The 16,470-nt window shown below is 48.9% G+C and overlaps 1 protein-coding gene across 2 annotated transcripts; it reads right to left on the bottom strand.

The window, feature by feature from the left end:
- Positions 1-769: 769 nt before the first annotated feature.
- Positions 770-14,574, bottom strand: Ccl22 (C-C motif chemokine ligand 22). Of its 2 annotated transcripts, none has more exons than XM_075977915.1 (3): positions 14,502-14,574; positions 5,312-5,435; positions 770-2,345 (listed from the first exon to the last, which is right to left on the bottom strand). In XM_075977915.1, the coding sequence occupies exons 1-3, from the start codon at positions 14,533-14,535 to the stop codon at positions 2,264-2,266; spliced, it is 240 nt and encodes a 79-aa protein (XP_075834030.1). In that variant the 5' UTR covers positions 14,536-14,574; the 3' UTR covers positions 770-2,263. The 2 variants fall into 2 exon arrangements, with proteins under 2 accessions (XP_075834030.1, XP_075834029.1); XM_075977914.1 differs by lacking the exon at positions 14,502-14,574 and adding an exon at positions 6,530-6,651.
- Between the last annotated feature and the right edge of the window lie 1,896 nt (positions 14,575-16,470).

The following is a 16,470-nucleotide window of genomic DNA, read 5'->3' as shown; positions in this document are numbered from 1 at the left end:
CAGATGTAGAACTACCAGCTACCTCTCCAGCACCATGTCTGCCTCATGCTACCCTGCTTCCCCCCTTGACACTAATGGACGAAACCTTTGAACTGTAAGCCAGAACCAACTAAGTGTTTCCTTATTAAGAGTTGTGGTGTCCCCTCACAGCAACAGAAACCCTAAGACAGTGTGAGGACCCAAGAAAGAGGCTGGGTCTGTGAAGAACTGAGGAGCCCAACACCAGCCCAGCCCCACCCAACCTCTTCCTGTTTCCCAGCTTCCCGTGCAGTCAGGACGACAATGTGACTGAGTCCTGCCAAGGACACATGGCAAGATGGGGGCAGACTCTTTCCCACCATCCCACAAACCTCCCTTCCCTTCCACAGAGGGGTTCAGACCCTGGAGGAGGGCATATCCAGGAGAAGGAAGGCCCTAGGTCCCTGGATATCCACCTGGAGGCTGTCCATTGATCAGAATGTTTGATACACCTATATGAGAAATAATTCTTCTATCGAATGAACATTCTATACCTAGCTCTGGACCTGGGGACAAGCAGTGATCTTATGCATGGCCAAGCCAGGTCAGTGGGAGCTTGGGGACAAATGCCTGGCTTTTTTCTTGGTATTTATGTAGCTGCGTCCCAAGCCTTGTATCCACCCATAGGGTAACCTTATACAAGTCTCTTTATATTTGAATGTCATCTTCTCCAGTAAGTGGCACAGGTCATGGTGTCCCATCCTATTTCCCGGTGACACAGATGACGAGGGACCAAGGCAGACACTGTTGGTAAACATTTATTTTCCCAGAAGTAGGAGAGGAGGCGGGTGGGTCTCAGGGCACTTGAGGCTCCCATGGGCAGCGGGCAGATTAGCACTAACGGTGCTCCTGGTTGGCAGATGTTCCTGCTGGGTTCTGGAGGGACATGAGCCGTGGGCACAGCTGTGGCTGGCAGTGTCTGTCCCCATGGTTTGGATCTAACCCTCCACAGTCCCATCTGTCAGCTGAGGGTCAGAAAGGTGAAGCAAGGTTCTCAGGGTCACACAATCAAGCCACTCGGCTAAGCCAAGCCACTTTCCCTCCAGAGGAGCAAGCAGATTTATCCCCTCCCCCAGGACACTGCTGTCCCCAGGGAAGCACAAATGAATCCTAAATCTGTGTCCTAGCTTGCCCCAACCACCCAAAAATAATTCCCAACTAAACTCTTCAGCTTTTCTATGCCACCCACTGCAGTCACCATACCCAGCTGCTTTCTGGGGATGAGAACGCATGGCCTTCCCTGACCCCAGTTCCTAAGACTCTCCAGTTCATCTATTTGGCCTCTTTTCCTATATAAATATTTATCCTCTTTTCCTATATAAATATCACTAGAGCTTATAATACCAAGCCATGGCAGTCACTAACACCATAGCATGAATTTGAGGACCAGCAATTCAGTCAAGCAGTCAAGAGAAGCAGGGTGAGGAAGAAATGGTTAAAGAGGGTACGGAAGGTGATTCTTGGTAAAGTTAGGGTTGCACGGTTGACTTACATAGCCGCCTTCTAACAGCCCGAGGCTCTGTGGTGACAGGAGACTGCCCTGTACCCAGGGGTGGGGAAATATGACTTTTACTGATGGAGTCTGCAGCTCCTTTCAGAATTCTGATTCTGAGCCTGCCTGTGTGCACCGCGTTCCATGCCCCGTGCTCCCTGTCCCATGCTCCTGTGTTCCCTGCCCCACGCTGGAGACCAAGAGACAAGAGGAGCTTTGGTGGGAACCTCAGCCTAACCCCCGGGCCTGGTGGACCATCCTGAAACCCTGAGAGTTCTACAGAGAGCAGGCAGAGACCACAGAAGTCTGAAGAACTGGTGGTGCCCGCCAGGATTGATTGAAGCCTTGAAGGCCATTGGCACTGGGCCAGTGCAAGTAGAGGAATAGCGTTCTGAGTATCAGCAACCTTCCAGGCAGTGAACCTGAGCAGCACAGACCCAAAGCATTTGGGTCTTCCCTAGGCTGGGGAGAGGGAAGGCAGCCAGGTCTGCAGGACCAGGGCACCAAAGCAAGGGTGTGGCCTCATCTAAAGCAATGGGAGGGGATTCTGGGAAAGGGCTGGCCTGAACGTGCTCTCTCAGCTGCCTTGTGACGAGGATGGGTTAGAGGGGCTGCAGGGGAGGTGGAGGGGACCAGAGGCCTGACAGGGTGACAGTCCAGGACACGGAGGTGAGTGAGGGCAGTGTCGTTGGCAGCTTTCTTGCATAAATGGCAGCGGGAGTGGCCAAGCCCATGGTCATCAGGCCCTCCTCACTAGGTCAGCTTATGGAGAAGTCTCTTCACCCAGTGCATCCTGGGGTCAGCACAGATGTCCCGGTTCTTGATGGTTATCAAACTGGAAGAGATACCAGGGAGTAAGTGATAGCATTAGTAGGCTACTGGACAGAAGTATGGACTTGGGAGCAGCCTATCTGGAATGGATTCTAGTTTTGCTCCTTGTTCACAAGTCAGGTAACTTCTTTGGGATCAGGTTTCCACCTCTGTAAGATGGGGTGACAGTCCTGCCTAGCTACGTGAGATTTCAATGAAGCTGTTGGGATACATAGTAGGCGCTATGTCATTGTGTCAGAAGATGGCCCCAACACTTTACATTACATTGGTTTTGGTGTGTGTGTGTGTGTGTGAGCGCGCACACGCACATGCATGCACACAGATGCGTAGAGACCAGAGGTTAACATAGTGTCTCCCTCACTCTCTCTCCATCTTATTTTTAAATGCAGTTTACTGAACTTGAAGTTCCAGTTCAAACAGACAAGCTGGCCCACAAAGCCCAGGATAGTCCTGTCTTCACCTCCCCACCACTGGATTACAGGCACAGCCTGCCTTGTTTGGCTCTTTTGCATGAGTGCTAAGGATACGAACTTTACTGACTGAGCACTTTCCTCAAACTCTTTTACAATGGCTTCCTTGATTATTGCAATAACTCCATGTTTTAAAGAAATTTGACCAAATATAAGGAGTAAAATATGTCTGGGGTGGGGGCTGGACTGTGACTTTGAAGAAATCCCCTCCAGGCCTCTTTGAGAGTCCTAGAGCATCTCGGGGAGAAATAGGTTTGCCCCGTGGTGATGGAAAAGTTACTGTCATTTGACTCATCTAGGATGACCTCCGAGACCTCTGGGCACGCCTACGGCGATATCTTATTTTTAAGTGCTAGGAGAAAACCCCTCTGAACTGTGGATGAGGCCGGTCCAGGGCAGCAGATGTGGCGATACATGCTAAGCATTTGCATTCCTCTCTGTTCCTGACTATGGACAAGATGTGACCAGCTGCTTCCAGCTCCTGCTGCCTCGATTTCCCTGCCTGAAGGCCTGCACCTTGAGCTGTGGGCTAAAACCCACCTTTTCCCCCTTTCTAACAAGTGTGGCCCACGGCTTCTGCCCTGCTTAGTTGCAGCAAGTACCAGACCAGGCCTGGGCACTGAAGCTGTAGTGGGCAAGGAGGGTACAGGCTGGCCGGTGCTGGGATCTCTGCTCCGGTTCCATAGCTGCATCCCGATAGTCCTGCCTTACAGCTGAGAGCTGCTGACTCCCCACATCCCTGAACTTTGCATCATAGACCACTAATGAACAGCGTCTAAGGACAATAGCAACACTGAGCTTCCTTCCTTCCTTCCTTTTTTTAGATAGGGTTTCTCTGTGTAGCCCCAGCTGTCCTAGAACTCACTATGTAGACCAGGTTGGCCTTGAATTCACAGAGATCCACCTGCCTCTGTCTCCTGAATGCTGGGATTAAAGCTGTGGGCCACCACAGCCAGCCTGAGTGTGACTTCTTGGGCATCTTACGCAAGGCTGGTCCCTCCCTGCACGCCCATCTCCCCACCTGTCAAGCCGTATTCTTTCTAGACTCCCTTTGGGCTCATAGACCAAGGATCAGTAGGGTTTGTTCTTCCCTGAGCATCTCTTATATTACAGGCCAGAGCCCTGTGGCTTCCATTTGCTGCCCTGTGATGCTAAAGGGACCCTTAAGCTCATGCCACCTCCTCAGTGTGCAAGGGAACCAGACAGACTGGGATTGCTGCACAGGGCTGCTTCTAGCTAAGGGTTATGTGCCTTATGCTTAGCACAGAACTGTTCTGCACTCGGGAGATTGGGCTATGGCTCTGCTGAAGTGATGGGAAACAGACTCAGGGCTGAAGGAGCCAGAACCTTTGGAGGGCTCCTGCTCCGCCCTTCTTTGTCCTTCTCCAGCAGACATCTCTAAGAGATGGAGTCGGTTGTGGGATGAGGGAGAGAAGATACAGAGCCCAAGGGGTGGGATCGTGACCCCAAATCCAAGAACTGTCCAATAGGTGATGTGGCTGGAAACTGGCTCTAGGGGGTTAGAAGCATCCAGGGGGGCTACCACAGAAAAAGAGCAGACTTCCTGCCATGTGGTGAAAGCTGGGGTGCCAAGGGGAGAATCACAAGAGGAAACTTCTCCCAGGAATACAGGAGCTCCTGCTACAGCCTGGGAAACCCTGTCCCAAGGCAAGTAAAGTTCTTTTTCTTTTTTTTTTTTTTTTTTGGATTTTTTGAGACAGGGTTTCTCTGTAGCTTTTGGTTCCTGTCCTGGAACTAGCTCTTGTAGACCAGGCTGACCTCGAACTCACAGAGATCCGCCTGCCTCTGCCTCCCGAGTGCTGGGATTAAAGGCGTGCGCCACCACCACCCGGCAAGTAAAGTTCTTAACTGAGCCTGCTTTCTGTTCCCCCTGCTGAGCCTAAGTCCTCTTCCCTCTCCTAAACCTGGGTCCTTTTCTCTTTGCTGATCCTGGATCCCTTCCCTTTGCTGAGCTTGGGTCTCACCTATGAAATAGGCTAACCTCCTTGTAGCATCGCTTCCAAGACTCAGTGAGTCACATACGCAGTGCTCGGAATAGCCCGGGCACACAGGCAGCCATCTCTAGATGTCGGCACGTCGTCGTATGTCTCTGGCCAAAAGGGTTACCTGGAAGAATTCCAGGAGGCTAGGAGGGCACAGACTGTCTCAGCAGGGAGCGACTCTGGGCATGCTGCTTGTACCCGGTACCCACGCTGCTTCCCATCACTAATCGCCCGTGGCTACTACTGCCCACGTGTGCGTACCACGCTGGGGTGGTACCCATTGATTCAGCAGCCATTCTCAGCTTTGTCACGTTACAGACGTCCAATACTATCTGTTGAATGGTACCATCATTTTGGAATTCAGAACACCCGAGCCTGGCGGAACCATCCCATCCTGCCAAGCCTCCTTGCATTGGAACTTGCTACATCCTGCCCACTCTTGGACCACATCTGCCAGGCCCCTCCTCCCGCGCCCTGTGGCCCAGCTCCCTACTCACACAACGCCAGGCTTGCGGCAGGACTTGGAGGTCCAGAAGTACTCCTTCACTACACGTGCTGGCAGGGGGTGACGCATGTAGTCCTGGCAGCAGATGCTGTCTTCCATGTTGGTACCGTAGGGAGCTGGTGGAGGGGTACCCAGGGCATGTTAGTTGGAGTGCAGAGAGGCCAGCCCCAGCCCTGATCGCAGACTGACGTATAGGGAAAGGTTCTATCCCACCCAGATAAATATCTTTTCTAGGCCTCATTCAGAGCTGTCACTCAGGGCCCAGTGTCTACACTCTGGGACAGCCAGCTCCAGGAAGTGGATTCAGAACAGCTGAACATCAACCGGCTTCTAAATGGGGTCCTGCACCTCTGAGCCAAAGGAAGCCCCAGTGCTCACCTTGGCTTAGTGTGTGGACACCAGTACCAGCTTCCCAGGAGCTTGGCGGTTGCTCAACCCTACTCCAGACCCACCAACCCTCATGTGTGCAGTGCAGAATTAGAAGCATCTTCCTCGTCTCTGTGCCCTGGTGAGGCGCAGAGCGGAAGGCAAGCATGGAAGGTCACACACAGTGAGACTGTAGCAGCATCGGAATCAAGGCTCAGACAGATGACAGTCACAATGCAGACCTGGGTCAAGTCCCACTCTGCCCCTGAATGGCCCTAATCATTTGTCATCTCCGAGGCCCGTAGAAGAATACCAATTCCATAGGACTTTGTTATATGGAGGCTGTCTGTGAGCAACAATTGTCTGGTTGTAGTTGCCTCATTCCAGACGGAGACCCTTCTCTTGCCCTGCCCAAAGCAGGAGTGTTGATAGTGCGAGGGGAAAGAGGGGTCAGGACCCTGTGTCGACCACAGGCTGCAGAGCAAACCTTGGGTGTTGTGAGGGCAGGGACAGCTTTCGAAGTGAGTCTCTGCCTTCCCCAACTCAAACCTGATACCTTGTAGGCCTTGTATCCGCTTAAGAAACACCCTAGGCAATAGGGTCCCTAGGCCTTGCATACTACAACCACCAAACCAACTGGGGCAGATCCTAATACAATCCTTCCTGACTATCCAGTTTATAAATGGGTAATACCAGTTTTTACACGGTATTACCCATTTAGAAGTCATAGCGCTAGCCCAGGAGAGTGCCAGAGCTAGCCCAAAGTCACAAGACTCGATGGCAGAACCACTCTGAGACTGTTTCCCGACATTCTAGGGTCCGCTCTTCTGCTCCCCAGCCTCACCTGCATCAGGCGTCTGAATGACCACAGCGAGAAGAACGAGAGTTACGAGGAGCAGAGTCCGCAGGCTGGCCATGCTGAATCTATCCTTGACAGGTGTCTAATGACCAGAGGACAAGGAGGCCTGATATTTAAACACTCTCTCCACCCACTGGTTCAGACATCTCTTAGTCACCGCCGAGCCTAATATTCATCCCCTAAAAGAAGAAGTCCTACTTCCCCAGACGGGAGGATCCAAAGGCGGGGAAGTACTCAGAGGGGACTGAAATTACGGGTCCCCAGAGACCTGTGAAGTCCCCTCAGTGGTGATCTCCAGGGGCTGTTTGCCCTATGACCTCAGTCATGCCAGTAGGGGTCTTGGGGAGAAACTTCTCCTGGCAGAGACTGGGAGTCGGACAAAGCCCCGCTGCCCACCTCAGTGGCTGTTGGCACATGGACAGCAGACAAGGACAGACTATTGGGGCCTCCTAGACAAAGATGGAGTGTTGCAGGGTGGAGGTCCATGAGCCCTTTGGGTCAGGCTTTTGGCCCCATAACCTGACTTTTCTAGGCCTTCTCAGACGCCTCAGCCTCCCCCAGTTCAGAGCGGGCTGCTCCTCAACTTGCATAGAACCAGCATCTTCTCGGGCTTTTCTCGCCCACTTCATCTCCCCCTCTTGCCCCATCCCACTGATTCTACTTGCTTTAGAAACAGTCCCTCATCCCCAGTCCTGTCCAACTGCACCACCTACGTGGACACCAACAGATTTCCCTCCCCATGCGTGGCCAGCGGGAGTGGACAGACTCAAAGGAAGGGCCGTGTGGCCCTTTCTGACGTTAAAACCCTACTGGGGTCCCCCAATCACCTGAGGACTGAACCCAGACTCCTGGCTACGACATTCAGGGCTACCTTTTCAAAACCACTCTCCACACACAGTCAGAGAGATCACGTGACACCGACAGTTCCTCAAAGAGGTCTGTGGCCTGACCCTGACTCTGTTTACACTCTCCTACTTCTCTACTGAAGAAACTCCTACTCAGACGTCAGAGCCATCTGAAAGGTCACTTCTTTGGTCAGCCCACCTACTCAGAACGTCACACTCTCCAAGTGTCCTGGAATGTGGCCCAAGAGAAGCCGGCGCGAGACTGTCATACAAGCCCTGGAGAGCTGATCTCTTACCATTCCCAGTCCTTCAACCTGCTGAGCTCTGGGCTCCAGGTTCCCAACTCCGTGAGCTGTGACCCATGCTGGGGTGGGCTTTGGTGGTGCTGCTGTCTTTGAATCATTTTTACTCCTGTAAGTAACCCCTCACCTATATTCCTGTAAGCAACCTCCCAAAAAACTCATTGTTCACCGAGTTGGACCTTAGCGGTATCCGTACTTTTGGCCTGTGTCTGGACTCCCTACCTGGAGTGAGTGGCTGTGTAGGTTACATCTCCCTGTGAGACTTGTCACATAACATTCGGCAAAACAGATGGCAGCCAGAGTCGCAAACATCTGAACACACCTTAGTGCCGCGGAGCGTGCACCACGCGGTTTGAAGTACTAACTACATGTTGTGCAATGCATGCCAGAAATGCGGCCCTCCCCAAGGTAAACCGAGCTTCCGGTACTAATTCTTAGTTAGGGAAAACACAGGCATTGAATGTGGTTGTATTCTCACACGTGTATTCTCAGCTGCTGAGGAGGGTAGAGAAAAGGGTTGCATAGGCCCGTGAGTTCAAAATAATCCGGGCTGTATGGTGAGTTCTCGTCTTTAACAAAATAACAATAAAAGCTGGAAGAAAATAAGTTACCCCACAAAAGCAATTTGCCAAACCCCAGAGGACCTTCAGACTTTCAAATCTGTCTCAGATTTTACACACACACACACACACACACACACACACACACACACACGCTTCAAAAATTAGGGCTGATCATGATGGCATATACCTGTAATTCTAGCACTCAGAAGGCTGAGACAGGAGGAGCCCTGTGAGTTTGAGACCCATCAATGACCCTAGAATGCAAAGCCGGGGTTGCAGAGATGGTTCAGTGGACAAGGTGCCTGTTTTGTGTGCATGAAGGCCTGAGTTTTGGCTCCCCGGGCCCACAAACGGCAGACACAGGCCTGTAATCCCAGGGCTCCAAGACGAGATGGGAAGTGGAGCCAGGAGGATCCCTGAAAGCTACGCAGACTCAGGAAGCGATGAGCAAGAAACCCTGCCTCCAACAAGGCAGCAGGCAAGAGCCCATACCTGATACCGACTTCTAACAAAGACCTCCTGACGCCTGGCATGGTAACTCACTTACAATCTCAACATCTGGGTGTGAGACAGAAGGATCACCATGAGTTTGACGCCAGGCTGGGCTATACGGTGAGTTCTAGGGAAGCATGGGCTAGATCTAGACCCTGCCTCAAAAAAAAAAAAAGAAGAAAAGAAAAGAAAAACCACACCAAAAAAACCTAATGCCAAAACTTTCCATAAATAAGTGGGAAAGTTTGAATACAGCCTCGTATTAGATGCTATTGTGTCTTAGAGAAGTTTGCTTCATGCATTGAAGACTTCAGCATGTGTAAGAGATGGTCTTGTATATGACACCGATGGCTGTGGTATCTAATGCATACGTGTGTACATATATTGATATGTATAGAGCATTGTGTATGTGTATTTATAGGCATAGATGCATGTGCAAGGTATGTATGTGTATGAGATGCATATGTGAATGTGCACATGTGTGTCTAGGGGGGAAGCAAAGCCAAAATGGCAAGATAAAGTTGCTAACAGTGGTGGGACTTGGTCACGTGCTGAACTGATCTAACAAACAGAACACTTGACCACTGAACGTGTATCTGATTAAGCTTGGTGGTACACACCTATAATCCCAGCACTTGGGAAGCTGAGGCAGAAGGATCAAGAGTTTGAAGATAGCCTGGGCTACATGATAAGACCCTGTGTCAAAAACAAGTGAAAAAAACAAAGAGCTGTTTTATGTTTTTGTTTTGAGGCAGGGGCTTGCTGTGAAGCCAGGCTGGCCTCTAGTTTGCAGCCATTCTCCTGCCTCTGTCTCCTGAGCGCTGGGATTAAAGGTATGTTTCACCACAGTTCACACCAAAAAGAAAGGTGTGTGTGTGTGTGTGTGTGTGTGTGTGTGTGTGTGTGTGTGTGTGTAAGAGTCTCATTATGTTGTCCAAACCGATCTCAAACTTCTGAACTCAAGTGATCCTCCTGCCTCAGACAAGCAATATTTCTTTAAAAGACTTTTGTAACTATTTATTTACTTATTGGGGAGATGGGAGCAGGAGCTAGGCTTTCATCATGTAGATTCTGGGAATTAATCTCTAGTCATCATGTTTGGCAGCAAGCACCTCTGCCCTCTGAGCCATATCACCGGCCCGAGAATTATTTTTGCTTGTGAAACTCCTCTGTGAGCCAACGGCTACCACAAGAGCACCGTAAGCAAGTAAGCCTTGGGGCTTTCTTAAGGGCCTCTTAGGGCCCAGGGCCTCCATGGTGGGCCGGGGGGTCTTCCCCTGGAGAACACCTGGATCCCCAGAGACTTGGCAGGCCCCAAGGATCTCATCCTGGCCCAGCCTTTGAGCTTAGTGTCCCTTCCCCCTGCTCTGGGCATACCTGCAACCTGGCGACCTCTGTACTACCAGGGCTCTTGGCCTCCCTCACTGGAGGAGGGGCAGATAGGGAGTTAAAGGAGCCCTGATGCCCAGTCAGAGCACCAGGCATGGTGATGAGCTTTCAAGGGAAGCAGGGGAATTCTTGGGGCTGCAGATGGTGAAGCCCCAGGACCTAGAGTGGCAGTAGGGATAGGGATGGGGCGCTAATGATGAAGGGGCCGGCCTTTCCTCCTCCTGGTAGTCACGCTGTCTCACTTTGTACCGTGAAAGGCATAGAGTCTCGTAGACAATCATCTTGTCCCAACCTCCCTTTCTTTGTTTAAATTAATATTTGTTTGTTTTGAAGAAAGTGTCTTACTACGTAGCCTGAGTTGGCCTAAGCAGACTAGAGACTATGTAGACCAGATTGACCTCAAACTTGCATTGATCCTCCTGTCTCTGCCTCCAGAGTATTGGGATTATAGTCGTGTGCCACCATTCCAAGATCTGAACTATTTTTGTTTGTTTGTTTCTTTCTTTCTTTTTCAAGACAGAGTTTCTCTGTTACTTTGGAGCCTGTCCTGGAACTCACCGTGTTAAACCAGGCTGGATTCAAACTCACAGAGATCCACCTGCCTCTGCCTCCTGAGTACCGGGATTAAAGGCGTGTGCCACCACTGTTTGACTTATTTTTATTTTATTTGCATTGGTGTTTTGCTGCGCGCGCGCATGTGTGTGTGTGTGTGTGTGTGTGTGTGTGTGTGTGTGTGTGTATGTGTGTTAGGGTGTCAGACCTTGGAGTTACAAACAGTTGTGAACTGCCATGTGTTTGCTAGGACTTGAACCCAACTCTGAAAGAGCACTTGGTGCTCTTAAGCACTGAGTCATCTCTTCAGACCCCTGAATTAATTTTTATTTATTAAAAACTTAAAGCAGGAGTGGGTTGTGGTGGCACACGTCTTTAATCCCAGCACAGAAGAGACAACGACAGGTGGATCTCTGTGACTTTGAGGTCAGTCTGGTCTACATATTGATTTCCAAGGCAGCAAGGGACATTCTATCTTAAAAACAAACAATAACAATGTCAAAACTGTAAATCAGAACCTGGTGGCACATACCTGTCACCCCAGGTGCTTAGGAGCCTGAGGCAGGAGGATTGCTTGAACCCTAGGGGTTAAGGATCTGCCTGGGAATTATAGCAAGACTCCAGAGAGACAGGGGAGAGGGGTTTGGGGAGATAGCTTAGTAAAATGCTTATGCACAAACATAAGGACCTAAGTTCAAACCCCCTAATGCCCAAGTAAAAACCAACTACAGTGGCTGGGGACATAGAGACGGGAGGCTCCTTGGAGCTTGCTGGCCAGCTGGTACAATCTAGGGAAATCCATAAATTCCAGGTTCAGTGATAGACCATAACTCCAAAAATAAGGAGAGGGCTAGAGAGACAATGGCTCAGCTCTGTTGCAGGGGGACCTGAGCTCAGTTCCCAGCATTCATACCAGGTCACTCATAACCACATGTAACTCCAGGTCCAGGAGATCAGATGCCCTCTTCTGGCCTTTTGGGACACTGCACTCACATGCATATACCCACACATAAACATGCACATTATCTAAAAATTAAAAATTATATCTAAGGCTGGGCATGGCGGTGCACACCTTTAATCCCAGGATTAAATACTCAGGAGGCAGAGGCAGGAGGATCTCTGTGACTTCGAGGCCAACCTCACTATAAAGTGAGTTCCAAAACAGTAAGGGTTGTTATACAGAAAACCCTGTCTTAAAAACCAAGACCAATTACATTTTAAAAAATAAGATGGATAATGATTAACAGAACTCACCTGACATGACTTTCAGCTTCCACAGGTACATGTACACACATGTATGCCCACACACACATACATACACCCACCAAAAGAAGAAGGAAGGGGGAATAAGAGGGAAGAGAGGAGGGAAGGAGAGAGGGAACAAGGAAGGAGGGAAAGAAGAAAGGAAAGAAAAGAGGAAGGGAGTAGAGAGGAAGGAGGGGAGAAATGAAAGGAGGAAGAGTCGATAAACATGCACCTTGCTTTTCGTCACCTAAAATACACCTTGGCTGCAGTCCCCTGTGCCCCATTGTCTCTCATAGTCCCATGGTTCTCTGCTGTGTACACAGGCCCGTGGTCATTGTCCCACTGGTAGACAAATTGGGGGTTTTCTAATCTTGTGCCTTTACATAAAAATGTCCAATGTTTCTTGAGCGAATTTCCAGGGGGAAGATGTGTGGTAGATAATTCCTAGAAGTAGGGTGTCTGGGCTTTTGCTTTGATTGCGACTCAGAAAGAAACTCTCTGACCTGGGCAGCCGCAGGAACTTCCTCATTTCAGTTGAGCCGGGGGTGCCCCAGGTGAGGGTCCCCATGCATGCAGGGGACTGTGAGGGAGCTCTGTCTTGAGCCTCCCTCCCCATCATGTGCCTCTCCTTGGCTGGGAGGAGATGTGCTTCCCAGTTTGATTCAAGAGCAGGGAAGGAAGGCACACTTTGCAAAGAGACAGGAGCAAAGCCAGGTTCTGGCCAAGCTGAGGCCCTGTGAGCAGAAGAGCAATAAGAGCCAGTGAGAAGGCAAACTTGAAAGCATTGAAGCTAAGCCTAAACACCACACAGGCCAAACCAGGAGAATGAAGCAGACAGGAAACTCTAGGATAAAAAGATGGGTGGGATGGAGAAGTGAAAGCCTTTTGAAGCTAACTGGCCCCAAAATGCCATTACCATAACAATATTTAATAGTAATTCTAGCTGTTTTGGATCTAGAATATTCTCCAAAGGTCCCTGTGTTCATGTGCTCGGTCTCCAGCCACTGGCAGCTCTCTACAACATACTCCACCCTCAAGAGGCAAGACCTGATTGATGGGAGGTGGGCGGGTTGTGCAGCACACACTCCCACCAGTATGTGATGTCTCAGCACAGGCCCAAAGCAACCAGGCCAAACAGAGCCAAAACATCCAAAATGGTGAGCTGAACCAAACCTTTCTTCTTTATAAACTGCTTACCTGGTTTGTGTTACAGTAACAGATGCTGGTTAACAAAAAAAAGGATACTTACTGGATACTTACCAGTGCCAGACTAAGCTTGCCCTTGCTTTACATCCATTATCTCATCATTTCTCCTGCAACATTCTGTTGAAAGGGCTAGCATTGTTCATGTGGCTCAGAAGAAGAAAGGGAGACTAGAAGCAGCAGCGTCTGAGTGTGCAGTTCGGACACTAAGTCCTACGGCCCCCTAAACTGTTCGCTGCCACAGGCTGAGGTCAGATCAGAACAGCAGCGATGGTGACAGTAACAAGCCGCATGTGGAGCCCAGCTCAGCCAGAGGTCCACCTGAATACCGCACCCTGACCCCCAAGAGAAACTGAGGCTCAGGGAAGCGGTGAGAAGCATCTGCCAAGGTCACTCTAATACGCCTAGATTTGGCGCCAGGTTTTTAAAAAAATTGATATATGTTTTTTGTTTGTTTTAAGATTTATTTTTTAAGATCTATCTATCTATCTATCTATCTATCTATCTATCTATCTATCTATCTATCTATCATTATTATAGTGTTCTGCCTGCATGTATTCCTACAGGCCAGAAGAAAGCACCAAATCTCATTACAGATGGTTGTGAGCCACCATGTGGTTGCTGAGAATTGAACTCAGGACCCCCGGAAGAGAAGCTAGAGCTCTTAACCACTGAGTCATCTACACAATCTCCTTATTCTTACTTTTAATTGTGGTATGCATGCATGTCCTTATGTAAGCGCTTTAGCGCGGGTGCCCACAGAAGTGAGAAATACTGGATCCCCAGAGCTGGGGTTATAGGTAGTTATGAGCTATCTGATAACATGGGTACTGGGAACTGAACTCAGGTCCTCTGGAAGAGAAGTAAGTACTTCCAACTATTGATCAATCTCTCCAGATCATAGGTATTTGGTTTTGAAAAAACATGTCTAGTGTGAGTGAGTGTGTGTGTGTGTGTGTGTGTGTGTCCCCGTCTGTGTGGAGCTCAGAGGTCAATCTCCTACAGTCAATTCTCTCCTTCCACAGTTGTCAGTCTTGGGGATTGAACTCAGATCCTTAGGCTTGGTGGCAGGTGTGTCACCCACTGAACCATCTCTCCCACCTTGAGATTTAATTTATAAACTCCTAAATTCATCCTTTTGCAGCATAAAATTCAGTGGTTTTTGATGTACCACTCTCTAATTCTAAGACATTCGTCATCACTCCAGAAAGAAAACACAGTCTCTCTCTATCCTCCACCCTTGGCAACAAACAGTCTGTTTTGTCTGTTCTTCACCCTCTCCTCTGAGATGGAGTGTGACGACTATTCTTGGCTGTCACCTTGTCTATACCCAGAATGAACTGCAATCTAGAAATGGGGGGCACACCTATAATCCGGATCTTGCGGCAAGAAGACAGCATGCTTTTGATCCAGATCTTGAGGCTGGAAGACACACCTTTAATCTGGGCCACACCTTCTACTGGAAGTCTGTCTGAGGACAACGAAGAAGGAAGTGGGTGTGTTCGGATTTGCCTGCCTTCCCTCGCCCTGTCAGGACACCCATTCCTTCACTGACACTGGAGTCTATTTCTTTGGGATTCCAGTGTATGCTGAGGGCCAGCTGAGACACCCAGCGCCGTGGGACTGAGCAACAACTAGGTTCTTGAGCTTTCCGTTCACAGCTAGCCGTTGTTGGACGACAGCCTGTAAGTCATTCCAATAAATTCCACATATCCAGTGCCAGTTCCAAGCCAGACTCCAAAGCAACTCAGAGAAACCCTGTCTCGGAAAAACAAACAAACAAATAAAATGTGCACCACCATGTCTAGTTTCCCTTTTATGGGCATTTCATGTAAAATAGGATCATAAAATATGGGACTTTTTTTGAGTCTGACTTCTTTCTTTTAATATAATGCTTTCAGAACTCATCTGTACTACAGTTCATATCAGCATTTCTTTGTTTTTATTGCTGAATAATATTCCTTTTATGGGCATACCACATTTCTTTTTCTTCAGTGGACAGACAGGAGTTGTGTCATCTGGGAACTGTTGTATGAATACTGAATATCACATACAAGTTTCCATATGAGCATATTTTTGATTCTTTGGGGGTTAGATATAGGAAGGGATGATATTTCAAGGTTAACCATATTTGACTTCTTGAGGACCTGCAGAACTGTTTCCAGGGAAACCTGCCTTTTCCATCCCCTCCAGTAAGCATGACAGTTCTAACTTGCTATTACTCCTCCTTGGCTGTCTTGATTATGGACAGCATAAAGGGTTTGAAGGAGTGTCCAGTGGTTTTTGATTACCGGCATTGAGCATCTTATTATGTGCTTATTGGGAATTTGTTCACCTTCTTCAACAGAAAAAAAAATGTATCTGTGTCCTTTGCCCATTTTGAAGAAGTTTGATGTGGATATTAGATTTCCATCATGCAAGCTATCAGAAAGAGGTTCCTTCCAGTCTTTGTACTATCTCTTTGCTTGCTGGGAATCCCAATTGTGATACCCTCTAATTCTATTTATTTGGTTCCTGTGCTTGCATGGCATACCAAACCATTGCCAAATCCATCACCATGCAGGTTTCCTATAAACAAGACATAGCACCAGCTCCCATGTTTTCTTCTAGGCATTTTATAGTGTTAGCTCCTCTGGTCAGCCCTTTAACCCATCTGGGTTGATAATATGTATACATGTCTGTATACCCAGCTTTTAGAACTATTTTTTTCGAAATTTGTTTTTTAAACATGTATTTACTTTACTTAACTTGTATCTGAGTGTGCCTGGGTGTATGTTTGTGTACCGCCCATGTGCAGAAGAGGAGGGAGGGCAGAAGAAAGTGTTGGATCCCCTGGACCTAGAGTTATAGGTGGTTGAGAGGCACCATGTGGTGCTGGGAACTGAATCCAGGTCCTCTACGAGAGCAGCAAGTGCTCTTAACGAGATCCACCTCTCCAGTCTCAGAATCGCTTACTGAAAAGACTGTTTCCCTCATTAAATTGCTTTGGCACACTTGTCAGAAGTCAGATGCCTTCACTGTGTGGACTTGGCTTTAGACTCTCAGACTGACTGGGGTGTCTTGACTGCTGTGCTGGGCTGTAATTCTCTCGCCTGACTTTTTCTCTTCCCTTTCATTTTTTTTCCTTCTATTCTCTGCCCCTTCCTTTCCTTTATTTTTTTTTTCCATTTAATTTCTTCTTCTGTTCTGAGGAAGAGTCCCGCAGTGTATAACTTTCATTTAACAATCTTTTTCCTCCAGACTCTCAAGTGCTGGGACTACAAGCGTCCCCCACCAGCCTGGCCTTATCGTTTAAATCTACAAATCTTTCTAACTTAGAGGTGAGAGCTTTAGGA

This window comes from Microtus pennsylvanicus, chromosome 6, assembly GCF_037038515.1.
Source record: "Microtus pennsylvanicus isolate mMicPen1 chromosome 6, mMicPen1.hap1, whole genome shotgun sequence".
Taxonomy (NCBI): Eukaryota; Metazoa; Chordata; class Mammalia; order Rodentia; family Cricetidae; genus Microtus; species Microtus pennsylvanicus.
The sequence above is the reverse complement of the archived record's forward strand: the minus strand, read 5'-3'. Positions and strand labels throughout refer to the sequence as shown.